Source organism: Talpa occidentalis, unplaced genomic scaffold (assembly GCF_014898055.3).
Source record: "Talpa occidentalis isolate TD23 unplaced genomic scaffold, MPIMG_talOcc4v2.1 talOcc4.9, whole genome shotgun sequence".
Classification (NCBI taxonomy): Eukaryota; Metazoa; Chordata; class Mammalia; order Eulipotyphla; family Talpidae; genus Talpa; species Talpa occidentalis.
The window spans coordinates 32,418,114-32,434,999 of record NW_023605305.1 but is presented as its reverse complement, the minus strand read 5'-3'; the positions used below and the strand labels follow the sequence as shown (position 1 = coordinate 32,434,999).

Below are 16,886 nucleotides of genomic sequence, written 5' to 3'. Positions count from 1 at the left end.
TAATTAATTATATATTTCTTAAAGTTTCATGTGCATAAGGGACTATGGTGATGGATCATGGGGGCTATGGTGATGGGAGAACTATGAGGACTACACCTGAGGGGAAAAATCAGATACTGTCCAAAAATTAACAATGATGTAAGAAAAAACCGATAATCTTAAAAATAAAAAAAAGAAAAAGGTTTTTTGCATATAAAAGTAATATATGAGAATTAGAGAACAATTTAAAAAATAGAAGTATAATGAAGATAGTAAGTATTATCTAGACATAATCATTGATAAAGTTATCAGTATATTTTCTCCAGTTTTGTTTTTGTGTATGAGAAATTTCATGCTTGATAAATGGATGTGTGTATCTTTGTGTTTTGTGTTCTTTCTACTTAGTGGTATTTATGGGTAGTTTGAAGTATCCAGATGAGAATGGATTTGATGCCTTCCTGAAGAAACATGGAGGTAGTGATAATGCTTCAACTGATTGTGAACGTACAGTTTTTCAATTTGATGTCCAGAGAAAATACTTCAAGGAAGCCCTGGATAGGTAACTAACTCAAAATATATTTTTATTTTGATTCTCTTAAGCCACCTTACAAATGGAAATATTGGGCATTGTCTTATGGTATTTCTTTTCAAGTAGTTCTCTCATTCTGGAGAAAGGTCATAATATTTACTTAGAGAAAAGAGCAAAGTTTATAAATACCCTTTTGTTCTTGTTCTGTAATACTTAATACTCTTTTGTATTAAAGATTAAACTGAAATCCATTATCACCTCTTGAGTTTTGTAAATTATGTATTCTCTGTTGACTCATTATTGCAATGGTGTTTTTGACTTATTGAAAATAAGGAAAAATTTGAGAACAAGAAATGGATGATTGCTCTCTATTTTATAATCTAAAGATAATTGTGGTTAGTGTTTTGGTATATAGCAATTATATTTTTAATGTATATGGGATCATAGTCTTAATATTCTTCTGTATTTTTAAATAAGATGTAACATTTTTGTATATCATTATATAAAATAGGGCAAGATTTTAAGTGATTGTGTATTATTTGTACTGTATAGAATACCACACTCTGTTCAGATAGTTATGTATTACCACACTTGAGTTGTTTCCAGTTTTCTAGTATTGTCATGCTGTGATGAACATCCCAATTTTTATGTACATCCTTAACTATTTCTTTTATTCTAAGAAGTAAAATCGCTGAGTATATTTGTATGTATCTTAAACTTTTTTTTTTTAAGTTTTTTTTTTTTTTAAGATTTATTTATTTATTTATACAAGCACTGGATACAGTCAGAAGCGTGGGGGGGTGAGAGAATTCACCATAGCCAGAACAGGGAGACCGATGAAATGCACTGCTGAGGGGAGCAGTGGGCGGCAGTAGAGGTCTGCGCGCCATGTGGGACCCTCGCCTGGTTGCCGGGGATCGAACTGGCGCTGCAAAGGCTGCGGGCAGCTTCACAGCCCAGCGCTCAACTGCTGTGCCACCGGGGAGGCCCTATCTTAAACCTTTTTAAAAAGTATTTGTTGTTGCAAAATTGTTTTCCAGAAAGTTTATTTATTTTTTTTTTAATTTTTAATTTTATTTATTTATACAAGCACTGGGTATAGTCAGAAACGTGGGTGGTTGAGAGAATTCACCAGAGCCAGAGCGGGGAGCAGAGCAGGCAGAAGGACCAAAGCACACTGCTGAGGGGAGCAGCGGGCGGCAGGAGAGGTCTGCGCGCCATGTGGGACCCTCCCTCAGGTGGCCGGGGAGCAGCCGGGGATCGAACTGGTGCAGCAGAGGCTGCGGGCAGCTTCACAGCCCAGCGCTCAACCGCTGCGCCACCAGGGGAGGCCCGTTTTCCAGAAAGTTTATATCAGAACTTTAGTAGAATTTTGATACTACAAGGTTGTAAACCAAAGTCATTTTATACCTAATTCTAGATAAATGTAAGACTGTACAGTATATTATTCATTAATGAATAAATGGATAAATGACTGGTATGATGTAAGCTCCTAGAAAACAGAGATTTTTGTCTTCTTTTTTTGTTGTTGCTATAGCTCCATCATAGTAGACATTTGTTGAGTGATATTTGTTGAGTGAATATTTGTTGAGTGAACAAATATTTGTTGAGTGAATCTGAACAAATATTTGTTGAGTGAATCTGATATTTGTTGAGTGAATATTTGTTGAGTGAACAGTTTTTTTATAGAATATGTTATAGAATATAGAATACGTTATAAATTTGGCCAAAACGCAAATGACTACAAAAAGTATCAAAACATGACAAAAGTCCAGTTTTCTTAATGAAATTGTTTTATCCAGTATGAGATTTAATTTGACCTTGAGAAATCTTTTGGGTAAATTCCCATAAATTGAAATCATATACCGTTATTTTCAATGAAATAAATATTTGTGTACCTGAATCCCCAAATTAATTTTTTTAATAATTTTTTTTTTAATTTTAAGATTTATTTATTTATTTATACAAGCACTGGGTATAGTCAGAGGCACAGGAGGGTGAGAGAATTCGCCAGAGCGGAGAGCAGAACTGGCAGACCCATGAAATACACTGCTGAGGGGAGCAGTGGGCGGCAGGAGAGGTCTGCGCGCCATGTGGGACCCTCGCCCTGTGGCTGGGGATCGAAATGGTGTTGCAGAGGCTTTGGGCAGCTTCGCAACCCAGTGCTCAACTGCTGCGCCACCGGGGAGGCCTCCCAAATTAATTTTTCAACTAACAAGACTCCAAAATTTAATTTAATGGACACACTTACTTTGCTAACATTATTTGTAGTGGGATACAGAATGGTGGTTTTTCTTCATTAATGAATAATAGACTACCTGTGTTTATACTACATATTATGGGATTTTAATTTTAATTGTTTTACTTTTTGGAAAAATAAATTTTGTTAATTTTAAGAAATTTGATTGCATTGCTGCTATGCAAATGGATAATGCTGCTACATAAATGTGTAATTTTTACTTTTGTGAATGGAGACATGTAATGTGATGATGATTTATATAAGTAGATGAATTACATTAAAAAGTAAATAGTTGGGCCTCCCCGGTGGCGCAGCGGTTGAGCGCTGGGTTGCGAAGCTGCCCGCGGCCTCTGCGGCGCCGGTTCGATCCCCGGCTGCTCCCCAGCCACCGGAGGAGGGTCCCACATGGCGCGCAGACCTCTCCTGCCGCCCGCTGCTCCCCTCAGCAGTGTACTTCGGTCCTTCTGCCTGCCCTGCTCCCCGCTCTGGCTCAGGTGAATTCTCTCACCCTCCTGCGCTTCTGACTGTACCCAGTGCATGTATAAACAAAACAAACAAACAAATAAATAAATAAATAAAACATGCCTCTATTAAAAAATAAATAAATAAATAGTTATAAAGTTATATGAAATACTAATGCCTTTAACATTATAACTTTTAAAATTTTAATTCAGTCATTTATAATCCTACATTAAATAGAGTAGACTGTGCTTTTTATATATAAGGTCATGAATATACATATATTATAAAAATAAGACTGTATCTGTGGTATTAAAATTTCCTAGGGGAATGGTTAGGAGAAAATTTCTGAGAATTCTCTTAGAGTTGATAATGGAAAAAAAGCAGTCAAAGGAGCACTGGTGTCTAGAAATACATGTCGGTGGTAAAACTATAAAGAAAAACAGAGAAGTGGGCCTCCCCTGGTGGCGCAGTGATTGAGCACTGGGCTTGCGAAGCTGGCCCCAGCCTCTGCAGCACGGGTTCGATCCCCGGCTGCTGGAAAGGGTCCCACATGTTGTGCAGACCTCTCCTGCCACACCCACTGCTCCCCTCAGCAGTATATTTCATCAATCTGATTGTTCTGTTCCCCGCTCTGGTTCTGGTGAATTCTCTCACCCTCCACGCTTCTGACTGTACCCAGTGCTTGTATAAAAAAATAAAAAAATAAATCTTTTTAAAAGAAAAAAGAAAAACAGAGAAGTGATTATGATGACATTCAAGATATTAACTCTGAGGGTAAGATGGGCATTAGATGCTTCTAAGATCTGATAGGGTCTGTTTCTTGACCTGGGTAGTGTCCACTCAGGATATTACAGTTATGCAATAGTCTATATGTTTATGTTTTATGTACTTTTCTGATGGATATAGTGGGAAAAAAAAAAGTAGTCTGTAGACTTTAAAATATAGAAATGCAGAATATTATCTAGTTCTTATTTGTAGTATTTTCCTTTTTAGCTTGAATTAGTATCTAGTTCTAAGTTCATCTAATAAAATAAAATACCTAAATTTTATAATTTTAAACTAAATCACCAACAGTAAAAATTCTTCATGAAAAAATATTGACTGATGAAAGCTTTTACTGAACATAAACAGATACCTTTTATGTTTTCAGATGGGCTCAGTTCTTCATCCATCCGCTAATGATCAGAGATGCAATTGATCGTGAGGTTGAAGCTGTTGACAGTGGTAAGAGAAGGGTTTTATGTCTTATACTTTTTTTCCTTCATTAAACCTGTTATTTAAAACATACATCGGGGGCATCCCTGGTGGGTTAGGAGTTAAGTTTCAGTGCAGCCTGAGTTCAATCCTCAGCCAGGGAGCTAACACATATGGCTCAGTAGACCTCTTCTGACTCACCACTGCTCCCCTTAGCAGTGTATTTCAGTAAATCTGCCTGTTCTGCTCCCCACTGTGTCTCTGGTGAATCCTCTCATACCCCCTCACCTCTGGTCTACTCCCCAATTCTTCTACACACAAACACACACACACACACACATGCACGCACACGCGCACACACACACACACACAAACACACACACACACAAAATACATCATTTTTTTATCACTAGACCAGAAAAGCTAAATGAAATAGATGTATCATGTTTATTCCTGAAGCCATTAAATGTCTAATTCAGTATAGACTTGAAATAAATCAAGAGGATGATGAGGATGATTGACTTTAGTTTTTTTCAACCTTTTTTTGAAGGTTTTATTGTAGTGACTAATCTTACGGGACAGGAGCCTAATTCTTTTTTTTTTTTAAGAGGCATGTTTATTTATTTATTTGTTTGTTTGTTTTGTTTATACAAGCACTGGGTACAGTCAGAAGCGCGGGAGGGTGAGAGAATTCACCAGAGCCAGAGCGGGGAGCAGAGCAGGCAGAAGGACCGAAGTACACTGCTGAGGGGAGCAGCGGGCCACAGGAGAGGTCTGCGCGCCATGTGGAACCCTCACCCAGAGGCCGGGGAGCAGCCGGGGATCGAACCGGCGCCGCAGAGGCCGCAGGCTGCTTCGCAACCCAGCGCTCAACCGCCGTGCCACCGGGGAGGCCCATGGGAGCCTAATTCTTAAAGCTAGTACCGGGTCTTAAAAAACTTTAAGTTGACGGACTCTCTTTGCATCAGGAAAACATTTTCTCAAAAACTCTAATAACATCCTGATATTTAAAGGTCTTATCCTTTGTAATCTATGTGTAGGTGCTTTGTGACTTGAATCTATAGATTTGAAAACAACTCTTAAGTATTTGTGAAGGAAGAAACTAAACCCCTGAGCAGGAAATGAATTAAATTTTTCTTTTTGACAGTTTTTCTCATCTTTGGGTTTTAAAGAATGAAGATCATAAAAACCAGTTACTTATGTAGGGTGAGGCTTCGTTACAGAGCTGTGCTATATAAACATTTTCTAATTACAGACTACTGATAAATAATGCCACTGTAGATTAACTCTGATTGCTTTACGTTAGTAAGAAACATGTAATATTAGCCTTGAGGGGACTTGTAGCAACTGAAGAGACAAGTTATCTATACTTGTTCCTCCTTTTGTAGCATTTTCCTCCTCAGCTTGATTTATTGTCCAGGTCTGAGAACGACTTATTGCATTCACTAGGATGAGTAAATAGCAGATGGCTACAAAGAGCCATCTGTCTGGAAGTCAGCAGACTTATGTTTTGCTTAAGAGAAATGGTGGTGTGTATGCACATAAACATATGTTTTATTAGAGTCAAGATCGCTAGAGTACTGACTTCCACAAAGAGAGAGTGTTTCACAGTTCAAAACATATATATATATATATATAAAATCACAATCACAATATAATTTTACCAGGGGGAATCTGTAGTATAGTAATATAAGTATCAATTCATTTGACAACAAAAGAGGGGAAAAGATAGTGAACTTCTTGGCAAACTGGGAGATTAGCACTTAAAGTGGGTGGGACCAAGTTTAGTGAGCTTCTGGAGTGTCCATTCAGTAGGCAGGGGAGTTGCAACTTCTCAGGGTGAGAATTAGGACTATGGGCATGGAGTCATAAGCACCTCAAATTGCCTCAAATTTATTGCCTCTATTTTTACTACTTTCAGAGGCTTATTATCAGAACACCTTTTTTTAATTTTGGTTGGCCTCTCTATACAGCCAGGTTTTTAATCTGCCCTTACTTTTTGCATGTCTGTTTATCAGTGTCTTCATAAGGAAGTGGTTGCTTTTTAATTGATAACTTAACCCCACCTTTCCAGGGTCATTATAATGTCAAAATGTATAGCATCTCAGTCAGGATCATTTCTCTCTCTCTCTCTCTCTCTCTCTCTCTCTCTCTCTCTCTATATATATATATATATATATATACACACACACACACACACATATACAAGTAGTATATATATATCATATATATATATAGAAGTCTAGATTATTGAGTTACCTTCAATTTTTTTTTTAGAGATTTATTTATTTATGCGTGCGAGAACTGGAATACAGGCCAGAGGTGGGGGGAGGTATGGATTCACCAGAGGCAGAGTGGGGAGCAGAACAGGCAGATTGATTGAAATACACTGCTGAGGGGAGCAGCGGGCAAGGCAGGAGAGGTCTGCTGCACCATATGGGTCTCCTCCCTGGCCAGGGATTGAACTTGTGCTGCAGTGGCTGCAGATAGCTTCATAGTGCTGTGTCTTAACCCCTTGTGCCACCAAGGAGACCCTGTGAGTTACCTTCAATCTTATAACACGATTCGTAAAATTAATTTTTATTATTACTTCCTTTCAGTTCTATAAGCTTGAATTTCCAGATAATATAGCAGATACTGAACTTCATTTTATTAAGTGTTTCTTTAAAACTAACAGAATATCAACTTGCAAGACCCTCTGATGCAAACAGAAAGGAAATGTTATTTGGAAGCCTTGCTAGACCTGGACATCCTATGGGGAAATTTTTTTGGGGTAAGATATTATTTCATATTTTCTGGCTCAGAAGATTGAGAATTCGAAAAGATGATAACGAAAAATTAAGCTAGGGTTGCTAGGTACCTTTTACCTTTTAAGGTAAATAATAGCTACTAGAAAGTAGTTAAGCATGCCTTTATGGTTCTCTAACATAGGATATATCAAGAATAGCACCGAACATTTTATGAATGTTTCCTGGGAGCCGGATTCTTTCCTTAACACTGCATGAGTTATTTTATTTGATCATCCTAGCAATGTTATAAACTTAGTAGCATTATCATCTCCCTTTAAAGATAAAGAAACAGACTCAAGGAAATTATTTAATTTGCTTGAATTACATTGGTGAATGTGGGATTTAAACCTCTGTTTATCTGATTATAAAGTCTGTGTTCTATTCCAACCCGACGTTTACATTTGTCAATAGAGAGATTCAGCAATGATTTTTCTAATAGTCTTTGAGTTGTGATTTAATTTTAACTGGTAAACAGTTTAAATGGTATCTGTTTTTAACATAATGGCTTTTTCTTAGTGTTAGAATTCAGTTATACCCTCATGTTAATCCTCTTGATTTTTAAGATAGAATCTGGGATGACCTGATGTAAATGGTACAAAAAAGCAAAACACAGGGTGTTTTGCTTTTTACTTTATGTCATTAATTTTAGGAATTATGCATAATATAAAAATATAAAAATATAAAACTTGAATACTAGACTGTTAAGAAGGAAAACTTCAGACAATTGCTATTTTAAGGTATTGCGAGCCAGAGATGCTTTTTTTTGTGTGTGTGTTAAAATATACTTCAGAATTGTTTCTCTGGGGTTTGCCTTATATTGATATTATTAATAATTGAACCATACTGATTCAATGTTCTTGAAGCATATGTAGGTTTATTTCATTAGTTACATTTAATAACACAGCATGCACTGTTGGTGAAGAAAGTTTTAACAAAGTAAGCTTAGTTATTTTTATAATCTTTCCCCTTTTATAGGAAATGCTGAGACTCTGAAACATGAGCCAAAAAGAAATAATATTGATACACATGCTAGATTGAGAGAATTCTGGATGCGTTACTACTCTGCTCATTACATGACTTTAGTGGTTCAATCCAAAGGTAATATTATCTACTATAGCTCTTTAGATTTACTGCAAAGTAGTCCTGTCTTAGCATTTGTTTGCCTTGATAAAGATTGCAGTGCACTGTCAAATTAGTGTTTGATCTTATTATGAACTAAAGTAAAACCAGGATTTTGAAAGGTCACATGACAATGCTCAAGGAAACACAAAGTCATCTGAGTTTTCAGGCAAATTTTTTTTCTCACATAGTTCTTATTTCTAGAATAGTCTGTGTGTACTAATAGGTCATTACATTAGTTTGTTTTTCAGCTCTTGCCTCTGTTATCTCTGGTTTTGCATTTAATCTATATTGATCATAAACTCTTAGGGCAAGATGTCTAGGGTCCAGTAACACAGCATGATTAATTGAAATACATCGTGGTGACAATAGCAAAAGTATCTTAAATACACAATACTGATCAATACCTCTACTCTTTTCTTTCTTTTGTTATTATCTTCAGTAACTGGTATTTTTCTCATTAAAGAAATCATGGCCACTTTCTTTTATTTTCTTTACATTTCAATCTCCTTAGACAATTTTTCAAAGTCAGTCAGTTGCTGAACTACTCCTTTTGACGTATCTTCTATTTTGTACGTTTCTTTTTGAAGTATGAATTCTCTGACACTGTTATGAGTCTTTCTTTTTTTGAAAATTTGTTCTCATTGTCAGATTTAAGATCAGAGGTGACTTGTCATATAAATAGAGAACTTTTTTGCATTTATGATCAAAATGAGGCCACTAAATTTGACATGAATGGAAAGCTATGGATATGGAATGGTAGATTGTTTTCTTCAAAATAAAAATATGCTTCTAGAGTCCTTTCACAATATTTGTTAAATAGGCAATTCCATATTTAGTATGTAATATTAGTAATGTAATTTATATTCAGTATGTAAATTAAAAAATTGTAAAAATATTTTTCTAAGTTCTCAAATCTATCATGAACCTGCACTCTTCTTCAACTCGGCATTGTTTCTTTTACATTCTTTCTCTCTGATGACATATAAGAGCATGTTAACATTTTTTGCAAATTTCTTAAATAAGCCTCAGATATTTAATGAGAACCGTGTTATAATCTAGATTCAGTTAATTTTGGAGCTTTAGTATTTATTGTGCTATATAAAAAGTTAAGTACCTACATAAGTAGTATAAAATAATTCAGAACTTGATTAGTCTGATTTGCATCTTATGTCTTATATACTTGGGTGTCTCATTTTAGAATGAGTGAAACTCATGTACCTGGTAGAACTAACAAATGCTATTCAGTGATGGGATCAAGCTGTTTTACTAGAAATTTTGAAAGAATTTCTTATGACGTATAAGACTCAAGAGAAGATAGAAATCTTATGAAACCTAAGAAGAAAAGTTGTGGATTAAAATCTCAGAAAATATAAATTAATGTGAAAAAAATGGAGTATGAAAGTATTAGATGCTAAGATGGAGTCTTAGATGCTAAGAGGAGAAGGATGAGTGTAGTGTTTAATTCAAGAAACTTTCCTAGAAGGAAGGTTTGAATGGGGTAGGAGGATGGTTGGTTCACACAGCTTAATGATAAACCAAACCTTTTTTTTATAATATGTACTTTTTCCATCTTACCTGGGAGAAATAAAGGAGTCTGATAAAATTATATGTGTCTTACAGTTTTCTTGACCATTGTTATTTTTCCTGTTACTTGTTACTGATTAAGGAGTGGCAAGTAATGCCCAAATTAAATTATCTTTTTGTTTTATATCTAAAGACCTTTGACCAGCCTGTGTTCCCACCATGAATAACATTGCATTTTCCTTTCTCCTCCTTAACCTTCTTCCCCCAAGAAACACTGGATACTTTGGAAAAGTGGGTGACTGAAATCTTTTCTCAGATACCAAACAAGTAAGACATTTACTTTTATAAATCATACACCTTTTTCTTCTCATATGAGTCTTGAAGTTTTTTTCTTTCAGTTTAATTTTTTAAACAGGTGATTAAATTAAGACTAAGTGGTTTAGTGGGATGGCACAGCTTTTGCGTGGGAAAACTAAGATGAAAATCCGAGTTTCCATAGTTTCTGTAGTTCAAAATTTATATTCTTATAAACTTCAAGTGAGCAGTAATTATGAATAATTTATGCTTCCTTTAATATTTCTTCAAAGATTGTCTTATTATATAGAGTGATGTGAAAGCTAGTATTATACTGAGAGGTAGAATATAATAAACTTGTTATCCCCTGCATCAGAACAAATTGTGTTCTTTTTTTTTTTAAGATTTATTTATGCATACAAGAACTGGGGTACAGGCCAGAGGTGTGGGGGGTGAGAGGATTCACTAGAGACAGAGTGGGGAACAGAACAGGCAGATTGACTGAAATACACTGTTGAGAAGAGCAGCAGGAAAGACAGGAGAGGTCTGCTGGGCCATGTGGGTTGCTCCCTGGCTGGCCAGGTATCAAACTTGTGCTGCAGAGATTGCTGATAGCTTCATCGTCGTGCTGTGCTTAACCCCTTGTGCCACCAGGGAAGTCCCCAAATTGTGTTCTTAAAGTTTGTTTTTTAACTGGAGTTAAAAATTGTTTGGAACTTAAAGTGCCTTTCCCCATAAAAGAAATAATCTTGTAAAATGATGATTGACTTTCTGTACTCACTAAAGTCTATTAAATAGTGTTGAATTGAATTATCTTTTATTAGAAAGTATCTGTAGGGTTCCTTTCAGAAAGCTACTATATTTTGTCTGCATCTGCTTCATCAAAATAATATATATGTTTATAGACACTTTATTGTTACATTTTTGTTACAAAAAATACTGAAGCAATTACTACTCTTAGAAGCAATTATTACTCTTCCTACTCTTAGAAGTTTGTGTTTTAGCAAACTAAATAAAATCAGATCTTTTTTTCCTGTATCAGGTGAGTAAGCTAGTGATTTTGTCCCATTTATTCATTCCAAGATATAAATTGTTTTAAATGTATGGAAAAAAATTAACTTTAAAAATGTTCGTAACTTATAACTGATTGACTGTTATCTTGGCTTCATGTAAATTTCCATTGATAATTAGCCATACTTCTTATGCATGGAGAGATAATAAAAGTCATGCCAAAGTTGTGAGGTTGTTTGATTTTGTTTTGATACAAAATGAGTATGAACTGTGTGAAAATATCAAATAGCAGATTGAAACATGTTACACTGTGAAACTACTAATAAAACCAGAGGTATATTGAATAGAGGAACTCATTAGGTTCTGTCAGTCCCTGATAAAAATTTTCAAGTATTTTTTACACTAATAACTTTGGCTCCTGAATTAGACAGATTAAAAAGTCTTCTAAATATTTAATATAATTCATGTTTACCATGTTTAAAAAACTTTAATTATACCTTCAGAGGGGAATCCCCTAGAATAGCCCAAGTCTTTTTATATCACAGTGCCTAAAAATTTATCCATATATGTGTTGAATTATAAAACCTGTAGTGTAAACTTTCTTTTTGGAATGGCTTTCTGTAGGAGGAGAACTGAAGTTGAATTGGGCAGTAAATATTGGGAGGGAAGGTTACTTCATTTCACTGTTTCCTATTTCTCTTGTGTTAAGTAAGATATTTGAATTATTGGAACTGAGGTTAGAGTAAGTGTGGTGTTCAGGGTATTGTGGCTTTGTTGCCATCTGTTAGGTTATGCCTCAAATGCTTTTCAGCCAGGAGCATGTAGTACAGGTTATAAATACCCATCAGTTAGACCTCCCTAAGATACTGCTTATAAAGCCTTTTCCAATTAAATTTTAATGTATTTGTTTTATTTTCAGTGGGTTACCCAAACCAAACTTTGGCCATTTAACGGATCCATTTGACACACCAGCATTTAACAAACTTTATAGAGGTTCGTGAACCAAAGGTTTAAAACTGTTTGCAATAACTTTAGTGCATTCTCTAAAACTTAACTGAGGCTGCCAATTTTCGTTGAAAATGAGACCACCACCAAAAGTACAGCTGGGTTGGAAAGGGAGAAAATGGACAGTGGAGACCCAGTCCATGACAGACAGCAGACCATTAACTAGCAGCAGACTAACTGGTCTGGTACTGGCTGCTGTTTGAGTCTGTTTCATGTTTTCCCTTTGTTTCTTTATGTTCTTTGAGTTTTTTGTTTCTTTCCTACTTCATATGATCTATATTCGTCTTTTTTGCCTTTAAAAAGAGAAAAATAGAGGAGGGGAAAACACTTTGGAAATCATTTCCTTTCACCCTTGCGTTATAAAAATAATATTTGTTAAATGAACAAAAATTTAAAGTGTAATGAAATAGGAAAATATCAACTTTAAATCTTACCATTCATAAAAGTTAAAATATTTTGGCAGATTTCCATTTGAGTTTCTTAACATAGTTGAGATTATAAAGTATATGCACTTATATAACTTGCTTTTTTCATTTAATATTATTTTTCTAATTACTACCCAGGGAGCCATCACATGGTTATGCTATAGTTAGCAGTCTTTCTGTAAGTGAATATTGCGGAAACATTCTTAATTTACCATTTCTTTTTCTTTACTCTTTTTATCATAGCAGATTTTTTTCATTCTCCTAATTATCTAGGTATTTTTTTCCTCTTCCTTTTCTAGCCTATTGCCAGCCCTTTCCTACTTTACTTCCTCTGATTAATGAGTACGTTGTTATACCATTTATCTGCTCCTGACTATTCTGTGTGAGCAGAAACAGCTTATTTTCAGATATATTCTTTTTAGTTTTAGATTTTCTGTTCATTGTAAGGTATGACAGACTAATAGTACTTGGAAGAATCCTAGAGATACTTCAGCCTAAACCACTAATTATGCCATAAGAAAACAGATTAAGGAAGATTTAAATGCAAGAGATTTTTTTCAAGGTCATGTAACCACATATAGCAAGATAGTGGTAGGGCTGGGTATCAACCCTGTGTCTCCTGACTCCTAGTCCTGTGTTCTTTCAAAAGGGATTCCTCTTGGCAGCATTTCATATTCTTACAGTTCTTTTACCCAAATTGAAAAGAAATTTATAAAAATTACATTGTTCAAATTGGAAAATTGGCAACTGAAATAGTAATTTCATTGTGTTTAGTCTTCCCCTGTTTATTAGAAGATGAAATGTATTAAAAAACTTTTTTCATGTAACATTAAAGTTTTAGAGAAACACTTATATCTGTTCTTCTAAAAAATATCTTGTTTAGTTGTTCCAATCAGAAAAATTCATGCACTGACCATCACCTGGGCACTTCCCCCTCAACAGCAGCATTACAGGTAAGAGTTCAAGGGCAAAATCTACTCCATTAGACACTGACTGTCATTTTAGCATACTAAATGTTTTAAATTTGGGGGTTCTGGACTTATAAGCACAGGTGCTATGGTAAACTGAAACCTGACTACTCCTGGATTTTTCAAGCCTTGCTATATTTATTTATGTCTCTTTCAGTATAAAAACTAGAGTTTTGTAAGTGGTTGTCTTTCCTGAATGTTTCAAATTAAGTTTCTTTTTTTTTTTTTTTTAAGGATTTATTTATTTATGCATACAAGAACTGGGGTACAGGCTAGAGGTGGGGGTGGTGAGAGGAGTCACCAGAGACAGAGTGGGGAACAGAACAGGCAGACTGACTGAAACACACTGCTGAGGGGAGCAGTGGGAGACACAGGAGAGGTCTGCTGTGCCATGTGGGTAGCTCCCTGGCCGGGGATCGAACTCATGCTGCAGTGGCTGCGGATAGCTTCATAGGTTGCGTTTTAACCCCGTGCGCCACCAGGAGGCCCTCAAATTAAGTTTCTTAATGTGAATGCCCTTTTTTAATTTTCCTGGTACTTTGAATACAAAAATATGTTAACTTATGTTTTGTCAATGGTGACCACTTAATTTGGTCTTGATAAACATAAAGTAAATAGTTTTGAGTCTGAATATGACTACAGTATAAATCTCAAAGATTTCCTCCTATGAGTATGAGATTTAAACAAATTAGGAAAACATTTCAGCTTACTTATACTATATCTTAAATGAGCAATATAGCATGGGCCAAGTTCAGTGAATCTCAAAATACACTTTTCTAATTAGAAACAAATGCTAATGAACTGATAAAAATTTAAAATCATTTCCAATAAAACAAAAGTCAGGATAGCATACATATAAGCAGAATGAAAGAAAGTGATGGTGTATTGTTTAAGCTCTGTAAAAAACAATTTCACATGTATGTTAGAATATGCAAACAGTAATGCTTCCAGTGAGAAAGTGAGAACATGTCGGTTGTTTGTGTAGAATATCCCAAAAAGTGTTTAAGTTGTTAGTTATATAGTCAAAAGTTTATTCTATTTAAAATCTTTACCATAAAAATGTTTTATGAAATATGAAAAGAGGGCAGAAGAATATTAAGAAGAATTTAAAGATATAGTTCTCCTTTACTTTTTCTCTGTCCTCAAAGATATGCCCAACATTAAATTCGTCAGACACAATAAATATAAAAAAACATGTCTTTTTTTATGGCAATGGAATATGCTATATGTATACACGATTTTTCCTTTTAAAAAAATTTCTTATTACAAAGCTTTGTTTAGCCTTTGATGATTGAGGTAATTCATAGAGAAATTTTTTTTAATTCAAAACTAAATATTTAATACTTAAAAATAACAGTGTGCCAGAATATGGAAATAGCATTGTAACAGGGTGGAACCCAGGGAAAGAGGAGGCTCCAAGTTCCCTGCCCCACCCAACGAAGGGTGGAGCTGAGCAGGGAGGAGCTGGAGAGGAGACTGGGGAAGGAAGAAAGGAGAATGGGGAGCCAGAAGGAGACCTGAAGGAGGCAACTGGAGGAGAGAGACCGGTGAAGAAGCTGCACTTGCTTCTTGGTCCTGGATGGGCTGAAGCACACATGGGTGAGAGACCCATGGGAGGTTAACAATGGCAGCTTTGATCTGGATTTTGCTCCTTCTGTCCTAGATGTGCTGAGCCCCTTGTGCCCCAGGAGATGGCTTAGACTTGTGACAGACTTTTGGGCCTCAGTGGCCACGAGGCCTGTTTGACACGAGGGAATGGGTAACTTTGTGTGCTGGATTTTCATAGAGAAATCTTGAAAATTATTGAAAAGTAGAAAAAGACTCATCCATGATTGTTTTCCAAAGACAAACATAATCTGTATATTTCCATCCAGTTTAATGGGCTGTTCATTTGTTTTAATATGAACGTTCATAATGCGTCATTTTGAATCCACAATAATGTTAATTCTCAATAAATTAGTTTTAGGGGTAAGCCTTTTTTTTTTTTTTTAAACAAAAGAAGCAAGTGTTTATCCCTCATAAGTTACCAAATACAGTAAACTTGCTTCAGGTGTAAATGTTTAATCAGCTGGGTTCACTCTCTAACTGCCTTATTTCCCAATACCATGTTAGTATAGATCTAATTCAATTTCATATTTTAAAAAAGCTGTGTGGGCTTTAGGATTGCTTAACATAGTTTAAATCATAACATTATATTTTGACTTGTAAGAGTTTACCTAATATAATTCTATAAACTAATTTTAAACTTTCATAATTTAGATTTCCTACCTTGATTTTTCTGTATATTTTTTGTTATGGTAGCAATACATTTCTGAAATTTTAGAAGCCAGTGGGAAAAGACAATTTAAGTAACACATATACAGCTGCTTAGGCTATTAAAGTATATTATTGTTAATAAAGCATTTTTATACCTGTTAATTGCATTTTTATGAAGGTCCTATGTGAAAGTAGTTAGGTAAATGAAGATAAAAAGAGAAATGCAAATACAATGATATTAAATCTCTTGTTTTAAGATCATGTATTTATTTAAAAGGAAAACAAAAACTACAAAGTAGATTCCTGGACTTTAAAATAACACATTTCAGTTTACCACAGAGCCTGACACAGTTCTGAAAACTTACATAGAGTGATTGATAACTGCATTATTCTAAAATAAGACAGAATTTTTATTATTTTTATTTTGAGTGAAACAAAAAAAAGATTTTTCTCCTTTTCATTTTTACCGTGAAAAGAAATGTTTGATGCCCAAGAGAAAAAAGTAGTAGTTTTATATTTTGGAATGATTATACTTCAATGATTTCAGATGAAGTAGTTAAATTTTACCATGTTTTCTGTTTTTATCTTGCTGCTGTCAAAGTAATTATAAATTCATGTTTAGTGGAATTTATGTAAGAAGTTACGATTATATTCTCTAATATCATAGTCTTAGAAGAACAATTTTCTACCTTTTCTACCTTTCTGATCTTAACATTTTTTAAAAGGGTGAAGCCACTTCATTATATCTCCTGGCTGGTTGGACATGAAGGCAAAGGCAGCATTCTTTCTTACCTTAGAAAAAAGCAAGTATTTAATTCTTAACCATTTTCAATATAACAAAATCTGAAAAATAATAGACAATAAATGTTATATTTGTTACAGATGTTTATTTTTTGATATATTAGAGAGATATCTTTTATTTGCTTTATCTGTCTGGAAACTACAAATAAAATGTAATTGTCACTTTAATAACCTAGATTATTATAATGGCTACTCTGTTTATTTCATACTTTTTAACCTATATTGGAAGTAGTTGTACACAAAAATTTTAAACCATAAAAAACCAAAAATCATAAATATATAAATTCC

At 34.7% G+C, this 16,886-nt stretch overlaps 1 protein-coding gene across 4 annotated transcripts in view; it reads left to right on the top strand.

Moving 5' to 3' along the window:
• The window catches only part of NRDC (nardilysin convertase), a 62,301-nt gene that overhangs the window by 15,988 nt on the left and 29,427 nt on the right, over nt 1-16,886 (top strand). For all 4 annotated transcript variants that reach the window (XM_054691366.1, XM_037498272.2, XM_037498273.2 and 1 more), the window contains 8 exons: nt 385-538; nt 4,360-4,433; nt 7,081-7,176; nt 8,168-8,290; nt 10,108-10,165; nt 12,063-12,136; nt 13,457-13,526; nt 16,523-16,600. In XM_054691366.1, coding sequence (XP_054547341.1) covers nt 385-538; nt 4,360-4,433; nt 7,081-7,176; nt 8,168-8,290; nt 10,108-10,165; nt 12,063-12,136; nt 13,457-13,526; nt 16,523-16,600 — 727 coding nt within the window. The remainder of the gene's footprint in view (nt 1-384; nt 539-4,359; nt 4,434-7,080; nt 7,177-8,167; nt 8,291-10,107; nt 10,166-12,062; nt 12,137-13,456; nt 13,527-16,522; nt 16,601-16,886) is intronic.